This window comes from Lissotriton helveticus, chromosome 7 (genome assembly GCF_964261635.1).
Source record: "Lissotriton helveticus chromosome 7, aLisHel1.1, whole genome shotgun sequence".
NCBI classification, from domain to species: Eukaryota; Metazoa; Chordata; class Amphibia; order Caudata; family Salamandridae; genus Lissotriton; species Lissotriton helveticus.
In genome coordinates, this window is record NC_136068.1 from 1711467574 (window position 1) to 1711487637 (window position 20064).

Sequence of the window (20064 nt, forward strand, 5' to 3'; positions counted from 1 at the left end):
CCCGAGGCACAGATTTGCCAGGGGACCTAAAACATCAAAAACGGCACCAGTCTTGCTACGGCTCCCAACAAATACGGCAGCCATCTTGCAACGGCTAAATCGGAAACATTCAGCACCAAAAACAGCACCCATTTTTGTAATGGCTCCCAACTAATACGGCAGCCATCTTGTAACAGCTATATCTTATAGAAGTAACACCAAAAAGCAGCCATCCTGCATTGGCCCCCAACCAATCGGTAGCCATCTTGCAACAGCTATAAGAACAACCCAAGTTGAATGACAATTGAGAACACCCACTAAAATGCACTAATTACCAACTGGTAACGGCTCTCAAACTATTATACTGTCACTCTCTCCCTGTCCAAAGTAATCTCAAACTATTATTATTATACTGTCTTTCTCTCCCTGTCCAAAGCAGCAGATTGAATAAGACTCACTCAAAACCCAGTCTTACCTCAACTCCAAGAACCTACAAAACGTTATTTTAGAAATCAGAGCCATTCTTCAACTTGCTGAAAAATCTCTTGCTATACTTTAAGCATCTTCAAAACTCTCTAGAGACAGACGACAAACATGGCTAAAACTATCCCCCTGCCACTAACTTTGGAACACGTGCGCACACTCATACTTTCCAACTACATAACAGACCAGGAAATACAAACACTGCTACTTCTATACGAAACTCCTTCCCGCCCTATCGTAGACAGAGGAGCACGCTATTCTCCCACTCCACATCAACCCTGATAGAACTTCCCATCCAATCCATTGAGGAATAAACCAGAATAACCTTCACTTTATAACCCCGAACTACGAGAATCAGGAGCCTACTGTAAAGAATTCCTCAAACAAGATCTCTTGCCTTCTACTAAACTGCAGTTCAGCCCCTAAACACGCCTCTGACATTGCCGACCTCGTCCTTAACACAAATATGGATATAATCATCCTCACAGAAACTTGGCTCAAGGAATTCTCCTCACCATGCCTTGACATTCTAGTTCCCCCAGACTACAACATTATTAGATTAGACAGACCACACAAACCAGGCAGAGGCTTAGCCTGCATACATCGTTCTGACATCACCACCTCAGTTTCACTCGGAACCCATGGACTCCTGTGAATACCTTGGGATTTCTGTGAAATCATCAAACAACCACTCCATCAAACTACATATACTCTACCATCCTCCAGGTTTGAACACAATTTCACAGAACAACTTATGGAAATGAGCCAACCTTCACGAAGGGATGAAAGAGGTATCCGAATGGATGAAGAACAGCCGCCTGAAACTGAATTCGGACAAGACGGAAGTCCTCATCCTGGGATCCTTACCCTCCGCCTGGGACGACTCCTGGTGGCCCCCCGCCCTAGGCAGCGCACCCAAACCAACAGACCACGCACGCAACCTAGGCTTCATCCTGGACTCCTCCCTCTCCATGACCAGACAAGTCAACGCCGTCTCCTCGTCGTGCTTCAACATCCTGCGCATGCTACGTAAGATCTTCCGGTGGATCCCCACCGAGACCAGGAAGATGGTCACCCAGGCCCTCGTCACCAGCCGCCTGGAATACGGCAACTCCCTCTACGCCGGAACCACCGCCAAGCTCCAGAAGAAACTCCAGCGGATCCAGAACGCCTCAGCACGTCTCATCCTGGACATCCCCCGCCGCAGCCACATCTCCGGACACCGGAGAGACCTGCACTGGCTCCCGGTCAACAAGAGAATCACCTTCCGACTCCTCACCCACGCACACAAAGCCCTACACAACCAAGGCCCAGGATGCCTCAACAGCCGCCTCAACTTCTACGCTCCCAAACGCCAGCTTCGATCGACCGGCCACGCCCTCGCCACCGTCCCCCGTATCCGAAGAGCCACCACAGGGGGACGGTCCTTCTCCTACCTCGCCGCCAAGACATGGAACTCCCTCCCGACCCACCTCCGCCTGACCCAGGACCACCTCGCCTTCAGGAAGCAACTCAAGACCCGGCTGTTCGAGCAGTAGCGGACCCCCCTCCCCCAGCGCCTTGAGACCCTCTGGGTGAGTAGTGCGCTATATAAATGCTTGATCTCCACTGGGAGAACCCACAGGAAAAGCAGGATAACACCCTCAAAACCTTCCTTATAGACCATTCCCTGATCTAAGCGATCGCAAAGCCTACACACACAAAGGGTGCTACTCTCAACTGGCTCATCCCTAAACAAAATAGAATTGATTCGATCTGGATTACCCCTTGTGACTGATCAGACAATCACATTATCACCTCCCAAATCCCATCCGCTATCAAGAAAACTCTCTCGCAACAAATCAAGCTGAAACAATGGATAAGAGACACAAAGAACATCAACTGGAACAACCTTGCCTCCCATTGTGAGAAGGCTCTTACCCCCCAATAACATGGCACACGTCAATGCTCTCACTGCTCACTATAACTCCACCATGAACAAAGTTTTTGACCAAGCCGCTCCGCAAAAACTCAAAAGAATTCTGGACAAAGATAAAATCCCATGGTTCAGCGGAACTCTGAATGATGAGAGACGCAAACTCAGATGAACGGAACTGGAGGCAATGTCCCTCCCCCCTCCATCTTAAACTATTCCAGAAAAGTATTCTACAATCAAAAAAAGACTTCAAATCAGAACTTGAGAAGGCCAGAAATAGACCAAAAAACTCTTCGACATCCTAAAACAACAATTGAACAAATTGGCAAAATCCTCACTCCTAACAACGATTTTGCAGCTGAGTGGTGAAGAATTTTCCTCCTTCTTCGCAGCAAAAACAAATTCCCTACAACTCTAACTTAGTATGGCGGCAATCAACTCCGCCACCTCAAAGGTTATTCAAGCCACTAACCCAGTAGAACATAAGCTAACTCTGCCCAAAAACAACTCTCACTGGTCTACTTTCAAACTCTACGATCTCAATGACATCACCAAAATTCTAGCGACTACCAAACTCAACAACCACTTCAATAACCCCATCCCATCTAATTGCCTACCCCACATCTACCATATCATCACCCCACTCTGGCCCAAAATCATCAATGCCTCGCTAACACATGGTCACATCCTGGACTGCGTAAAAACTGGCCAAGTCACCCCTATCCTCAAAAAACCAACAGCTAACTCCTCTGACCCCAATAACTTCCAACCTATAACCAACATTCCCATGCTAGCAAAGGTCTTGGAAAAATGTGTTCAGCAACAACTGAACCAACACATCACAAACTTCATTCTACTGAACACCCACCAATCGGGTTTCAGACCTGGCCATAGTACAGAAACAGCCATCCTGCATATAGTTGACGACTCCCTCCAAGCTCTTGACCGCAATGAAACCTGCTTGACCTCATCAGCCTTCGATAAGGTCAATCACACAACTTCTAAGAAGACTAGAAAACCGGATGGGTTTATCTGGCACAGTCCTTCTGTGGTTCAAATCCTTTCTGGAAAACAGAACGCAATCGTTCATGACCGACAAGATTCTTTCTCTTTCCTCACCTAACCTACTAGGAGTACCACAAGGCTCTACCTTTTCCCCCCAGTCTATTCAACTTATATGTCGAACCACTTACCGATCTACTACAGCAGGCAGACATCTCCTTCCACATGAACGCGGATGACACTCAACTTTACATCAAGATCACCTCCATAGAAGAGATAAAGACAATGAATCTAGGTCTCGGAAAACCGTCCAATGGTTAGCAACTAACTTCCTCAAGCTAAACTCACAAAAAACTGAATTTCTTTAAATCTCCCTCCCCCTACCCCTCTCCCCAAATAACTCCCAGGAAACAAAGGAATGGACCAAAATGATCACTGCTCTGAACTGCGCGCCATCGTTGGTGGACTCCACAATATCACTTGGAATCACACTGGATAAGAGCTTTAACATGCAAGCTCACATCATCAACCAGGAACCAGAGGACTTGTTGCTACGCTCGCCGTTTCGGCATTCATGGCATTCATGGCTTACCTTGGCCAGACGAAATACCCTTATGACTTGTCAACATCTCATCTCTGACCTAGCAGCGTTTCACATACAGGAAAGGATTTTCCTTTGATATTTTACCAACATCTAGATGCTAAATCATGCAGTATCCGTGATTGTGAAAACTAAACATTTTATCCAGCCCTGAAGAAGTCCGGTGACGGACGAAACGCGTTGGCTATCAGCGAATATCTTAAAGAAAATGAAAAACTGAATAAAAGAAAGAAAATTGAAAAATTGGAGTCTCTTGTGTATATACTCATTGGGAAAACAACTATGACTATGTTACATGTAATTTAACAAATATTGGGACATTTTCTATCATAAACTGTGTATTTATCCACGAAGGGTGCTGTCCATCTTTTCAAAGTCTTGAATCAAGGAAGTGGGGTCCCCTCATCTTCCTTGTTGGGTCTGTATAGGGATTACATTCCTGGTTCTAGCACCTTCTTTTTTTTGACTTAGACACGGTACTTAAATAGTGGTGCAAACGTCTTTGCCTTAATCCCTAAATAAAAAATTCTCTTCTAAGCTCACATCATCGGGATGCCTAAAATGCCCGCTTTCACCGCAGCTATCTCAGAAAAATGAAGCCATTCATCGAGAACCCGGACCTCAAAACTGCAGTTCATTCCTTAGTCATATCGAGGTTGGAGTACGGTTGTTATACCCTCTCAGGGCTTCCCAAAATCTCTACTGCCCCTCAAGGTCTGTCTTAACGCCGCAGCAAGACTCATAACAGGATCTAGGAAATTTGGCCACATATCGTCACACTTGAAGGCACTCAACTGCTTACCCTATGAAGCCCGTATTCACTTAAAGATGGCTTGCATCACTCACAAGGCATTACACCACAACACCCCCCAGTACCTAGCCCAAAAACGTACCTTATCTGGAGGAAACAGACACTCTAGGAGCACAGATAATATACTCCTGGAATCATCATGGTTCAACAAGACAAAAACCTCCAACAGAGCATTCTCTGGAGCGGCGCCAAGAATTTGGAATTCGCTTCTGCCATTCATCAGAAAAATCACCTTGATACCTCTCTTCAAAAAGGAAGCAAAATTATTCTTGATGAGCAAATTCCTCCCTTAAAATCCACACAAACACCTCACCAGCTTCAACCTCAAACTTGCCTATACTCTCCGTACAATGATGATTCGAAGCTAAGACACGCACAATCTCAAACAGATTCGTACTGCTTTGAACAATTCTCTATTCTGCTTTTATCCCCCGATCTTCGTTATGCTATAGTGTTACTTTCTATATGTTGTTTTTATATGCCATATGTTTACTATTATGCTATTCATATCATGCTCACTATGTAAAGTGCTCTGATACCCTACCTAGGGTCTAGTTCGCGCAATAGAAAACTCTAAATAAATAAAATAAAGATGGCACTTTGCATAGGGTTAGAGGGCCGCCAGTACTCTTATTTCCTTGACCAGTCATTAGTTGCAGCAGTTCTATGATGGTTTGAAAGGCAGACCTTTGCACTATCAGAAGCTTGAAAAGTTAGTGCATCTTTCCACACCCCTAATGTCTGCTTCTGATTTCCTCCCTCCCCATTGGCACTGACTACTTTGCATAAGTCCTCCAAAAAGCCTATTCCAATCGCTGTGTATCCAGGTCAAGGCTCTGAGATTCCATCCGTGCTAATGAGAAGACCTCTGGGGATCAAGTTTTATCTTTGAATATCTTCAAGGAATCCTAGTCACACAGACCTAATTTCTGGGATTTTTTTGCCAGGTTTACAGATTTTCAATTCTCTCTTGATCAGATTCACTAGAACTTGAGTTGGAAATTACAATATTATTTGTTCTTAATGACATAGGGTTCAATAGTCCCTTATAAGCTACTGTCCAGTTTCTTATTCAAGAAAACTGAGTGACTAAATCTCTAGCTCTTTGCCCATAAAAGGGGAACCAAACTGTACTACCTCTATTGTGGTGATGCTAATACCTATTTGCATATGGGTAGATCAAGCCCCTAACCGTGTAGACCTACAAACAAGTGATCGAATATTCACGGAGAAACAGCTGTGTGTTCAACTGGATTCTGGCTTTCATATTCTGGACTTTTTACTTCTATATAAAAAAAGTTGTTCAACATGTCGGATGCCTGGTTAAGGAAGCTGAGCTCACTTTGTCACTGGGACTCTTGCTACACCTCACATATGAGGCTTAATAAGAGAGTAACACTTGGTATTGCATGCATTCTGTTGAGTTTTGTATTTTGCATATACTACATCCTTGTCTGTAATGGCACAGATGAGCTAATAAACTTTCAACTCTTTGCTCAAACTGCCTGACCCTAACATGGCTGCTACATGTACAGGCGCTCTGATGGGAGCAGGAGTACAGGCTGCCAACTGTGATTTAGTGCATGTGTTTGTGTCTGTGCTTGATAATGTCAGGCCTTTACCAACTGTATGCAGACTCTTGGACAGCATGAAAGGTGCGATTCTAAGAATCAGCTGAAATTGATCTTGTCTGGTTAGTTCAACTGTCTGCCATCCTCGCGTGCACCATGGAATGGCCCAAGGAATATGGTACTCACAGTAATTAACCTACTACTTTAGAGATTACAGCCCCACATTATTGTTCTACCTTTTCTTTTCCTAACTGCCCACCTTTCCTTTTGCTGGTTGCCCGATAATGGATACCTATTTGTACGCTGAGTCATGGGAAGTTGAGACGGTGTGTCTAAGCAGGGATGAGTGTGCAGGGCCTCAACACATGCAGAGGCACAAGTGATGGGGCCATTCTATTCTTCTTGTGGTGAAGCACTTATTTCAGTAATACCCTAAAATTGATTTGAATAGTCACTTCAAAGATAAAGGTATCTGACAAACTAAGAAAACGTGCCAAATTGATACAGTAACTTGTTTGCGGTAGTTACTTTGTAATGATTTTTGCTCCAATCAGTAACCAAATATTTGTGGATCACTAATCAAAAACATTTTATGTATACAAGCAACTTTTAGAAACTCGCCATCTGACCTTTGTTCACTTTACCAACAGTCTGTGATGCTGCCCAGTTCCGTTGCGACAATGGCCTCTGCAAGACGAAGATGTGGGTCTGTGACCACGTCAATGACTGCGGCGATAACAGCGATGAACGAAACTGCAGTAAGTGACCAATACTGTGAGATCCATTTCCCTGGGCTGTGGGACACCAGTATAATTGGGGGATCTGCCATGAACCCTGTTAGTGACTCCTTATTGAGATTTCCAGATGTGCTGCACCTCATCCCTTGGCTAAGAGTGAGAAACTGGTCTGTAAGTGGCCTCCATGAGAGAAGTCCATAAATCCTCATTAAAACGTAAGCCCAGAATATTCTCAGACCGCTGGTCTTCATGAACGACTGTGGTCTGCCATGGAGCATAGACTCTTGGGAAACAATGGCTTCAACTCTGGAGGGACAGTGATCCTTGCGCTTGGACTATTGGACACTATGATGCAAATGGGAGACATGGGGCAGTAAGTGCTGCCTGCGAGTTCTGCAGAGGTGCATTGCAGTGGTGGTTAGAGTTGTTGTGCACCGACTGCATGAGCTGTGGGTTACGAAAGGGAGCTGGTGTATTATGGGACAATGTCAGTGAACAAGCCATAGACTAAGAGCTATGACCTATTATGGGAAGGGCAGAAACTGAATGAATGGGAGGAAAGGGTGGGGGATGAGCGCATTAGAGGGCAGCTGCAATGATGAGATGCGATTGAAGTCCAAGACACTCGCAACTAGATTCAGAAATTATAAATATGGAGTTCTTAAACAAAAAGTGAGCACAGCGAATACAGAGTGGAAAACTGTACTTGAGTGATGGGGAATGTGGAATAGGATCACAGAGCGGAGGAAGGTAACTAGGAGGACTAGATGGGAGAAGGAGCATCAGAAAACGGAGATTGGGAAAAGCACAGTCGCTAAAGTGGATCCAAGAAATGGTGAAAGCCCACCCCCACTAGTTCACAAGCAGGAAGTTCAATCATTTGTTGAAGGCCATTTTGGTGCATTTTCCCCCTCCCTCACCACCCCCCTGAAATTGTTGTCACATTTGTCAAAAGCGTAGCTTTGTATTGTTTTGGACCCGGACTCTCTGCAGATGGCTAAACACGAACCAGGTCCTGGAATAAAGCGAAAGAGCAACAGATGCGAGCACAGAGTTGGGAAGCCGAATGAGGTGGATGAGGGAGCAACTGGCTGAGGACGAATGTAAAACCGGTGATAAAAGGGAATAATACAGGGCCAGATGTACAAACCATTTTTTTAGTTGCTAGCACTCTGAATCCCTTTTTAGGAGTTGATCGACTTACGAACTCCTACAGTAGAATTGTAGCTGGATAAAGACCTATTTGTTAAAAAGCCATGTTGTGGGCTTCCCTTCTAAATACTGAATTCAGTGGTTTGCAAATGTAATTCCGGATGCAAATCATTGAAGAGTCACCTCTGTACAGGTTGGGGTGGTAAACCAGTCCCAATAGCGAAGCAGCCCCCTTTGGACCTCTGTCCTTTTGTGAATGTTGAAAAAAGTTTCAGGGAGAGCAGGCAGTGCTACATGGGATCACTGCCCACTCTCAAACTTCAGGAAGAAAATACATTATTAAAAGGCGGCCCAGATTATTTGTTTTAAAGATAAACCGGTTGCTTTACAAGCAAACATTTCTTTATTTAAAGGTAATCATGCACACATGGTATCTGCTGACCCCAGTAGGCCACCATCCCTGTGATAGCCACCAGACGAAGTGAGTTGCATTTTGTGACCAATCTCGTGAATATTAATGAGGTAGGTCGGATTCTGACCCATTCGCATTTGGAAAACTGGGTACTAACCGATTAGTACTCAGGTCAGTTTGTAAAATTCCACACTGGCTGCACAAATACTGGTCCTGAATTGCAATCATTGCATTAGTACATCTGACCCATTAATACTCCTTGGACTGCAACTGGATTTAAAAACAAGCTAACCAATGGGGTTGGATTCCAGTCCAGGGGCCAATCATCAGTTAGTTACACTTCTCCTGTGTACATGTTTAAAAAAGGGTTGGTACTGCCAGTTTTCTGCCCTATAGTAAACCTCCAGCTAACTCTTCAAGCCGGCTATGTTGGAAGGCAGTTCTTTGTTTTACACCGATAAGAAGCTTTGGCTTGATATTTTCTCTACATAAAGGAATCTGGAGAAGATGGGACATATCTGCGGCATAATTATGTAATTTCTCTGTTGGCCAGTGACTGCCTGCTGCTTGTGAAGAGGAATAGACAGGCGGTAGAGGAGGGAACCAACCTTTTGAAAAGGTGTTCCCACCAATCTCTATAGGAGTAGAATAAGATACAGCCTTAGATAACGGAAAATACTGTAGCACTCCTTCATTAAGAAAGGGCGGAAACCAAGTACAGGAGTTGGACTACACAGTCTAAAGGGAGGAAAGTGAAGAGCTGTAGTAGGTACTTGTGATTGTCGCCATCTTTCTTTTTGGGACCCAAGACCTACCTATCACTGTTGGACTTAAACCCAGACCAAGAAGGAGAAATGCAGAAAAGGAAGCTATCTGGAGGAAGAGAGATTTAGGGACCGTGACCAAATGAGAAAACCAAGGTGGGTAATAACATGGAAAAGTGTGGAGAAAGAGACCAGATTGTAGGGTGATGGAAGAAAGGGGCATGAGCTTGAATCCAAACCAGGCAGGTCAGGTGTTCGGCAGTTTCTGCATTAAATAATACTGGTGGTAGGCTCCTAAATCAAACGTGACTAAATTAAAGGCTAGCTGTAGCTGTGGTCATTCCACCATATTTGGACTGCACTTGATCTTCCTGTAGTGCCAGTGCACATTTATAGCTAGGAAGAGCAGGGCCAAGGTAAGGTGAAGTCCCGGAATAGTATTTGGGATGTAACACATGGTAAGAGTTTGCCATGGCTGATTAGGTTAGATGCTTTTTCACAGTTTCCCTTATGTACAACGACACATGCTAATCAAACGGGTAGTGCATCCTTTGTTGGTGGAAGACATTTACTCCTCTTGTAGGTTTGACTTGGCACCGACCATGCCCTATTGGAATTTGAATGCCCTTTCTGCCACTGTCAATCTCTGGCCGATGTCCTCGGGTAAGCAGTTGATGTGGAGTGGATACAACCTCCCCTCAAGCTTTAATAATGTAACAAAGTAATGAAACTTGGAATCCTATTACACTTGTTATGTTAGCAACACTTGTTATAGCTCAGCGAATCATCTCCGGAGGAATATCTCTGCACTTAGCTGGATACAGACAACCTATACAGGAAACATTTTTTCCTCATCTATTAATGTTTGGGAATGTTGAGGGATTGTTCAGATGTGATTGTATATGAATTTGGTTTATGATGTTTCTTGAGTCTATATTTTCATTTGAGATAGGGAGGAATAGATTATTTTACTCTGAGCCCAGGGTGAAGGTCCATACTGGAACCTGGGTGTATTGGCACCCAGTTCCTTGATCAAGGTGTGAGAGCCCAATCTGCTAACCTTATGTTGCCATCCCAAAAACAACTGGAAGGATGAAGCAAGGGCCTGCTTAGATTAGCCCGCTTCCATTGATGACGCCTAGCATGGTGTGCATCAGTGGTAAACTGTACTTCGTGACTGCTTCAGTTTCTGATGCCCTCTCTCTGCCTTCCTTCTCCCCGGTACAGTGTGCGACTCGGACCAGTGGAAGTGCACCAGTGGAGCGTGCATCGCCAGAGTTAAACGGTGTGATGGCGTCTTTGACTGTGACGATAAAAGTGACGAGGACTTGTGCAAAAACAGTATGTACTAATTCAAGGGTCGACCAGTAACTTGCGAGGTTGAGAAACCAAGGAGGGGGGGGGGGGGGGGGGAGATGGAATGTTCAATAAGGTCATGGGAGTGCATGTTTTGAATACTTCATTTTGAAAATGTAACATGCCCATAATTAGAAGGGCCGGGGATATGTGGGAAAATTGTTGATTTCCTGGAATGATTGATGGCTAAAAGAAATATAGGTGATATTGGGTAGAGTCCGCTACATGTTGCCTCGCATGGCATGCTTAGGTCTTTGTTGCCTGGTATGTGACTGATTGTGACCCATTCACAGACAGTCTCTTAGAGGTGCCAGTCAGTGGGAGGGGAGCCACTTCACCTCTGTGAGGACAAATGTCTGGTAAAGTTGTTCAGATTTTCTTAGAATATAATGCTTGAATGGAAATTTCAGCTAGAATGTTTTTTACGTTTTTTTTTAATGGAATAAATGTTCAGCCTCCTTGTGAGTAAGCAGACTATCTGCAGGTTTGCTTAACATCATTCTTTAGTAAGGATTACCATATAAACTAACTGGTATGTGTCATTTCAGTCGTGATGGTGCAAATGATGTGCATCTGTGCACTCTGCTGGGTAGTTCCAGCCAATCTGTACTCCAAGCAGCAGCAACGGGCGGTACAGGTAAGCGCAGTAAGGATGGGAGAATGTCAACAGACGACGGAATAGGAGTTATTTATTTATTTATTGAATTTGCCCCATTCTGTCGTCTGTTGACATCCTCCCCCTGCAGCGCCCCACCCCACCGTGCTTGGTGTCTTGTAGTCAGCAGCGGCTGGTGCAAGTAAGCACTGTGGGGTGGGGCGCTGCAGGGGGAGGATGTCGACAGACGACAGAATAAGTCTGATGACATTCTCCCTCTGCAGCGCCCCACCCCACTGTGCTTACCTGCACCAGCTGCTGCTGACTGTAAGACGCCAACAATGATTACCACCTAGTGGTATGCCACTCCCTTCCTGTAACTAGGTCTGAATTATTATAAGATCACCCAGTCCTCTTTATGTTGACAAGCTGGCCCTGGAAAAGATGGACGTCTTGCTCCCTCTGACTTTAAAACCACTCAAAACCTGGTGCTCTAGACTGAGCACAATCAATGCACTTTTCTGCACGGTTTCCTCCACCTGCCGATCCTTTGTACGACAGCTCAGTGAATCCCACCTTCTAGATCGGGCTTCTCCAAAGTCGTTCCTAGAGTGCCGGATCCATGCCACATTTTTAAGATAACCATTTATCTAAATGGTGAAATGCTAAAAATCTGGCATGGATTCGGCCCTCCAGGACCGACTTTGGAGAAACCTGTTCTAGATCACTGCAGGTTATAACATTACTTTTAAAGAAATGACCGCGGCGCTTCATAGACTGCAAGGCACATACCTTCATCCATGCTGCACATATGACTGAAAAACTCTGGATGTCTAAATGACCCAGGTTAGGGACAGAGCGCTATGGTCAAACTCAATTGCATCAGGTGCAACCTTTACAAAATCAACTTTATCAGCAGATTTGATTCTTCCTTTCTATCCTCACCCATGCAGCTTTCCCTTATTGTTTCCTCACCCATGCAGATATAACCCCCTTATAAGCACCTGCTAAGTGGAACCCAGGGTATGGGATTTTAAGGGGTGACCAGGGCCTGAAGCACTGATTGTACCATTTTGCGTGACCCAAGTAAACCGATGACAGCAGGCCTGCCTTTGCAGACTGCAGAAGCAGTGAAAATTCCTCATGTTTTAATTTGCCCTCCGCATGAGTGGCAGGGTCCTTGCACTATTTTTAATATGTCAGTCACTCCGAAGGAAGCCTTCCTTAGCCCAGGAGGCAGGCGGCATTATATTCAAGGTGTAGACATATAAGTGTAAACTTATTTGTCCCTATAGTAGACTCTTTCCATTAAGCGCTACTGTAAGTGATCAGCGGGACATAGGATAACATGGGCTGGCACCCGGGCATCCCAAAAAGGTTGACAGGTCCATTACGGTACTGCTTAAGTCATGATTGATATCAAACCACTTGTCTCATCATCCTGGTGATGATTTTCATGCCAGCGTTGCTGTGACCTGTACCTAGGTGGCTAACTCGAAGACTCTCCACCTGGTTGCTCTAGCCTTTACTGTGCTCTGGCTGGCAGCCTGCAGCTGCTGCCACCAAGACAGCAATCTGACCCCTGACCCCCCCCCCCCGCTAAGAGGTGTGAACACTCCCAGGAGTTGGGAACAAAGGTCTGGAGTGGAAGAAGGTGACACCTTCACCTCCTGACAGGATTGCTAGTGAAGTGGCACATCAACACGATGAGCTTCAAAACTTGTACCGCCTCTGATCTTCATCCAGGCTGCCTCCCAAAGGAGTGAATGCCCCCCCACACCCCCAGAAGGGTTAGTGAACTGCAAGCATTTACCATTCAGGAACCCTTTCTGCAAATGCATCATAACAAAATGGTTCTTCGTACTAATCCAAAATTCCTTCCAAAAGTAATTTCCCCTTTTCATCTAAATCAATCTGTTAAGCTGCCAGTATTTTTCTCGCAGCCTCAAACTGTCGCAGAAAGAGCTCTGCACACCTTAGATGTCAAGAGAGCATTACTGTACTACATTGAAAGGACACTAACTTTTCGTAAAACAAAACAACTTTTTGTGTCTTTCTCTCCGCCACATAAAGGCAATCTCATTTATAAATCGGGGATCGCTAGGTGGATTGTTAAATGTATACAAATATGTTATCACAAAGCCAAGCGTACATTAACAATCCAACCAAAAGCCCATTCTACCAGGAAGATAGGGGCTTCAATGGCATTCTTAGGGAACATTCCCCTAGATGATATATGCAAAGCAGCTACATGGTCTACACCACACACATTCACAAAGCACTACTGTGTAGATGTGCAAACTAAACAAGCCACTGTGGGCCAGGCTGTACTAAAAATTGTTTCCAACAACTGCAACAGATACTGGTGGTCGCCGCTAGGTGTGGGAACTGCTATGTAATCTATGCATAGTGTGCAATCTGCAGCTCATATGCCTCGAACGGAAAATGCTACTTACCACTATGCATCTGTTCTTGGCATGTAGAGCTGCAGAGTTGCACACGCCCCCCCGCCTACCCTTATCTGTTCCAGTATTCTCTCAATTAGATACATATCACATGGACATCACTATCTCTTATACAGCTCCATCGCTTCCCTAATGGCGAAAAACAATCTGGGGATGGAGCCAATGGCCATGCACAGTATCATCCAAAGGAGGAGTCACCTATCCCGTGACTTCAAAAGACTATTCTACAAAACAAACGGCAAACATCCGGGCCCAACACTAGGTGGCAATCTATGCATAGTGTGCAACTCTGCAGCTCTACATGCCAAGAACAGATGCATACTGGTAAGTAGCCTTTTCCTTACCCTCTACCAGCAGGCCTTTGCTGGCCCTACACTGCCCCAAGGAAGGGCTATAGGACCACATTGCCCCAGTGAAAGATTTTAGAATCCAATCCGAATATGCCCCTTGTTGCACACTACTAATGGCTTTAGGGGCAAGGTCACATAGCTCAAGCATTATAAACATAACATACCACGACCCTTATATTAAACATCTTGGGTCCTGTAATGTGAACACTAATCTGTAATTTGACATTTTTTGGATCCAGCCAAACCCGTTTCAGTTTGGTCTAGTCATTGGAGCAACATACCGACTTAAATTCTGCATATGTTCCACTTTTAAATATTAAGCAGCTTACCTTGTGGACAACAAGCTGTACTTGGGTGCAATTTATTAATATTTAAAAAGAAGGGTTTTCTGCCTGGCAAAAAGGTTATTTTGACAGGTTTCAAAGCAGGATTTTAGGCTTCTGCAGTCAGGCTAGACATGGTAGGCCTAAAGTCATGTTTTACACACCAACCCCGTGGATGGCACCCTAGGTGCTTGCAACCAAGAAGTCCACAGCCCCTTGGTGTTTTTCCCAAATCGTCTACTAAGGGCGTATAGGCAAGTTAAATACGTAAGTCACGATAAGCCAATTTAACCATGTTTAGCCATGTTTAAAAGAGAGCACAGACACTTTATTCCTGTTTAGAAGGGGTATAGTGCACAGAATTTAAAAAAGAAACCAGCAAAAATACGGTCCAGAAGAGTAAAACATATCTGGGATGACCATGCAGAGAAGATGGATGTTTTACATCCTGCATCTGCAGGCACTACAATCAACCTAAACAGACTGCTGCTCCTGGGCTCCTAGGGATTCCAAAAGACTCAGCAACACAGTTCATGGTTCTACAACTCCCTTGAGGCCTGCACTGTCTTCATACCAAGTTTGAGGCTGTCTGAACCGCAGGAACCAAACCCTTGTGCACCATGGCGACTTGTCATTGCAAAGGCGTGTTGGCTCTCTTCCTGAGAGACTTTTGGGCTCCAAATAGCCTCCACCTCAAGCATCTCCTGTGACCAAGATCTCGGTCCTCTCCGCAGCTCATGCACCATGGGTCGCCTGGTGAGCTACTCAAGGTCCTCTCGTGACTCCAGTGCCTCTGGCTTGTGGGTCCTCTTGAGGGTCTTCTTTGACTTCAGTGGGCACCCCCGATTGCTCGGGGCCTGTCCTGACTCCCCTTCTTGTGGTGAGTCCCTTGGATCTTGCTGATCCCGAGTTTGCACCTTTTTTGCTTTCCACCTTAGTTGCAGTTGCCAAGGCTTGTTGGAGCTTCTAACGGACACCGACCCCTCAACTCTACACATCTGATGTGTGACCGCTTTTTAATGGCTCCTGGTCCACACAGCTGCAGCTCCAAGGTCACCGTCCACTCTCCTGCAACATCGGTGAGCATTAGTCATCCATGACTCCTGGTCACTGCTGGGTGGCAGAGACTCTGTCCCCTCAGCTTGCAGGCACTTCTCAGTTTGAATCCACATTTGGGTTCCACCAGACACTTTCACCTTCTCAAGCAGTGGCATCTTCCTGGAGATCTCCATTGAGTTAGAGGACGGTTTCCGACACCACTTCACACCTATGCCCTCAGCTTCCCTGGTGTAGGTATCCTGGTTTCTAGGGTACCCACGGGCGGGGTTGCTCTCCAACCTTCTGTCTTCCATGGGGTTTCTTCAAGTTTCACTTGGAAGGGACCTGCGTCTTTAAAATTGCAACTACGACTTATCCTTTGACTTGAATTGAGCACGCAGTTGTGTTCCCACACTGCACATGGCCTCCGTGGGGTTCCTTGTTACTTACCTCAGGTGGTTCCTTGGATCCTCGGCATTTCTATGTCCTCTGAGCACAGCCTTGACTTGAGTCGCGATTTGCATCCCCCTATTTTAGTATATGGTTTGGTCTCCCCCTGGCGGCCACTGTATATTCATGCTACATACCTGTTTTTATTGTAAAGTATTGTGTGCATAGTGTATTTCTCCAAGTAGGAGATATTTGTATGTTAGTTGGTGTCTTCCAATAAATTCATAATTGTATAAATACACGGTGTGGCTTTTTTCACTTAGTCTATACCAATAAGATTATGTTCTGGTAAAACAAGCGGCTTTAGACTAGACTACTTTTGGACTAAGACTGAAGGCTGCTTTCCACAGCTACCACTTGGAGAGCTTTCTAAGGTTGTCTAAGACCACAAACTCTAAAATCACCATAGGGGTTGTCTGGATTAGTGCGGGGTGTTACACTTCCATAAGTGAGTATCATATACTAAGCCAGCCCCCTACACTGCTGCAATAGGGAAAGAGATGAATAAGAAGAAACCTGAATCTTAAGTCCGGCACATACTGAAAATACTTCCAGAAGTGGAAAAGTGTTTGTTTGAATTATGTTTAAAGTACCTTCCTTTCTGATAATGTGAAATACAATTGAAACCATCCCTTCTGGTTTACTATTATCAGCCAATGAGGGTGTGTTGGATAAGCTGCAGGTGATCCAGAACACGACGGCTCGCCTAGTTCTGAATGCCCCTCCGAGGACTGCTTCTAAACCTCTCCTGAACCGCCTACACTGGCTTCCAATACGACAGAGGGTCAAATTTAAAATATGTTGTTTGATCCACAAATGTCTAAACTCAGAGGGACCTATCTATCTGGAACGGAAATTTATTCCTTATGCTCCAGTACGGTCTCTTAGATCTAGTAGTAATCTCCTTCTGGTGGTCCCCCACATAAAAAAAGTAAGACATGGAGGCAGAGCCTTGTCTGTTACTGGCCCTAAGTTGTGGAACAAGTTACCTTTGGCCTTAAGACAATGTAAAGAACATCTGACTTTCCGCAAACTTTTAAAAACAGTTCTTTTTAAAAATGAAGTCTAACTCATCCCCTCACTGTTAATATGCTGCTGATCCCTGGTCAAAAGCGCAGAGATACTCCTGTAGGAGTGATTCTAGCGCTATACAAACCTATAAATAAATAAATAAATAGGTGGTGGCTGAGTGATGGGATAGAAAGAATACTGTAAACTCATAAGAATTGCCATATTCTTTTGCCCACACCAACCTTCTTTGCTATGGTGAGTATACAAACATCATTGTGAGCGGTAACCTCTATCTCTAAATGGATGTAAATTAGGGCAACATCCTAGTCATGGATAGAGGAGCTCAAAATGTGGCCATACCCAACATCCTCCTCATAAATGTATTTTTAAAAGACTGGATAAACGGTGAGCAATAGATGAGTTACAGATGTAAAATAATGTAACTGAATGCCTACTGTGGCCAGCAGTTTAGCCAGGGAACGTTGTTGCAGGACACTTATGAATGCATATACCACTAGAACTCTACAGACATGTAAATGTGAAAGTATATTTATTGGCATAATCCATGTGGGGGGGGAAATCTAGATGTATCTTAATTTGTCCAAAGCACAGAGCTATAGATAAATGCTTGAGGTAAAGATCAGTAAAATAATTATCATAAAACATAGAACCCTGACTGAGTGTGTGGGGTGAACATGCACTGTAGCTTCTTGTCCTGCACCTGTTGTGTGTGCATTTGTACGTAAAGCTAGCACTGCTATCTGTGATGTTACCTGTATCGTTTGTGCATATGTATATATTGTGTTTAATTCAATGCATTCCATCCATCAATTATTTTTTATACTTTAGTAAGTTGCCCAAAGTGGGACAGGTATGCCCAGACCTGTGTCCGTGCCCATTGTGTCACTGGAACCAAGCTATACCTGGCTGATGAGCAATAACTAAGGCACAACTGGTCCATTTGTTGCTTACGTTCCGATTCAGGGAGGGCCTGGCCGTACAGGTTAAACTGTTCCATCGGAGCAGAGTCAAGGCTGATGTGTTTGACTTCAAACTGAGGTGGCGTGGTGTGTAAAATAAAGATGCACTGGGATGCGGCCGGAGTAATTACAAGTGGCTGAGGTTAATTCAAGCATTGCCTCCATCACTTTTGTGTATACTTTAGTAAGTATACATTAGGGCACATGTATAGCATAGCAGAGCTAAAATGAAAGCGAGGAGGGTGCAAGAGTGTGAAAACCAAGGAGTATGCTTATTGGCATAAGCACGTCTCTTAATTTGAAGTCTGATAGTTGGGAGTGATTGGTCTCTCACTTATGCTGGTGACGCCCACCCCAATACTGCCCATGGTTTGTTCTACATGTGGGAGAGGTTTGGACGTGTGTCTTATAAGGCTTTCTGGTTATTTTCTTTTTTTACATCTATTGTTGAAACCTTGAAGTGTTACTGAGTAACATTCCCTGTCTCAAGCTGATCAAACTCTTCATTCTCTCCCCGGTCACCTACCCTCTCCAGCCACAGAAACCGCCTGCACAGATTTCACGTATAAGTGTAAAAGTCAGGTCTGCATCGGTGTGGTCAACCCAGAGTGTGATGCGAAAGAGGACTGTCCCGATGGGTCTGATGAGGTGAACTGCAGTAAGTACTGAGTTGCCCCTTTTGAAAGCTTCATGTGGTTTGAGGTTGTTACTTTAAGGGATTAAATTAACTTATTCCCAAACCCTTCTCTCTACCCATCCCCGTTCACCATGGCGTCTTAGGCATTCTTTGCATCCAGAGCCCTTGTCGGTCTTCCATCGCTGGTGCTGCAACCATTTTGAGAGTGGGGGTGCAGCCATTAACTTTATATCACTGAAGTCCTAGGGATTGTGAAAGATCCATACATAATAGAAAAAACACACATGCAGCAAATGTGCCTCGCCCATTTAGCAAGAGAGGGTGCGGTATGTAGCTGGTGGCGCATTTTGGAGCACTGGTGAGGTAGCACATTGTTATTTACAGACAGCACATTTTCATTTGAAATAGCCACTAAATTTACAGGGACATGCAGATTTCCTGATAAAAATATAGCGCAAAAGCGAATGTGTGGAAATAGTTTCAGTGAATATTTATCACTTGCACTGCACCAAGAAAAGTCTCTTGATTTCTTTTGATCCTATTAAAATCTTTGTTTCCATCACACTTCAGAAGTACAAAAAAGCTCTTTATTTGTCCTTTCTGAATTACTGATATAATTTGAAATATGTGCATAGTTACTTTCTCAATAGTTACTATGTATTCGAAAGAACTGACATCCTACAGCCTTTCCTGTACCCAGCAGGATTGTCACCTAGATCACTTTTACAAAATCCTCTCACTTTGCAATCCGAGAAATAAAAGTACACTCCAGTTTCCAAATGAGCAGCAGTTTGTCAGAAGACCTAGCCTGACATTTGACCTTTGTCTTTGAACGTGCAGCAAATGTGACCGGATATACACAAAATTTAAAGGGATCCTTATTGCCCATTCACCTTCTGAGTTCCAGCATGGTTATTTCTGGGCACTGCAGCACCCCCAGAATCCCTACAGCCAACAGCTATGTCCCCACCATTCTGTTTTTGGACAGAGCCCCAAAGCATACTGATATTTAGCAACCATACCCTCCCCCTGCTTCCGCATCAACCATCTTAGTCCATTTTTTCGACTCTTCACTCACTCTTGCTCTCCACCCTCTCCTCCTTCAGTCTTAGACACCAGACCAGAGGAGGGTTTACTGGGAGGGCTCTGGTTGGATGCGATAAACGAGGCCATGAACCACCCCCTCATAAGCTCCCATATTTTCCCTTTTTTTCAGATTGCGGAGTCCGGCCCTACAAACACAATCTCATCGTGGGTGGCACTGATGCTGATGTTGGGGAATGGCCCTGGCAGGTCAGCCTGCATTTTGGCAGCCAAGGCCACACCTGTGGGGCTTCCATCATTTCGGAGCGCTGGCTGGTGTCCGCTGCACACTGTTTCCAGACCATTGGCAGGACCAAGTGAGTGTTGCTATGCAGGCGTGGGGGGTGTT

General features: G+C 44.8%; 1 protein-coding gene across 1 annotated transcript in view; it reads left to right on the forward strand.

Moving 5' to 3' along the window:
• Nucleotides 1-20064, forward strand: part of LOC144770678 (suppressor of tumorigenicity 14 protein homolog) — a 111322-nt gene that overhangs the window by 82013 nt on the left and 9245 nt on the right. Inside the window, exons 13-16 of the mRNA XM_078655394.1 lie at nt 7013-7120; nt 10655-10768; nt 18531-18653; nt 19849-20032. Of these exons, the coding sequence (XP_078511520.1) occupies nt 7013-7120; nt 10655-10768; nt 18531-18653; nt 19849-20032 (529 nt within the window). The remainder of the gene's footprint in view (nt 1-7012; nt 7121-10654; nt 10769-18530; nt 18654-19848; nt 20033-20064) is intronic.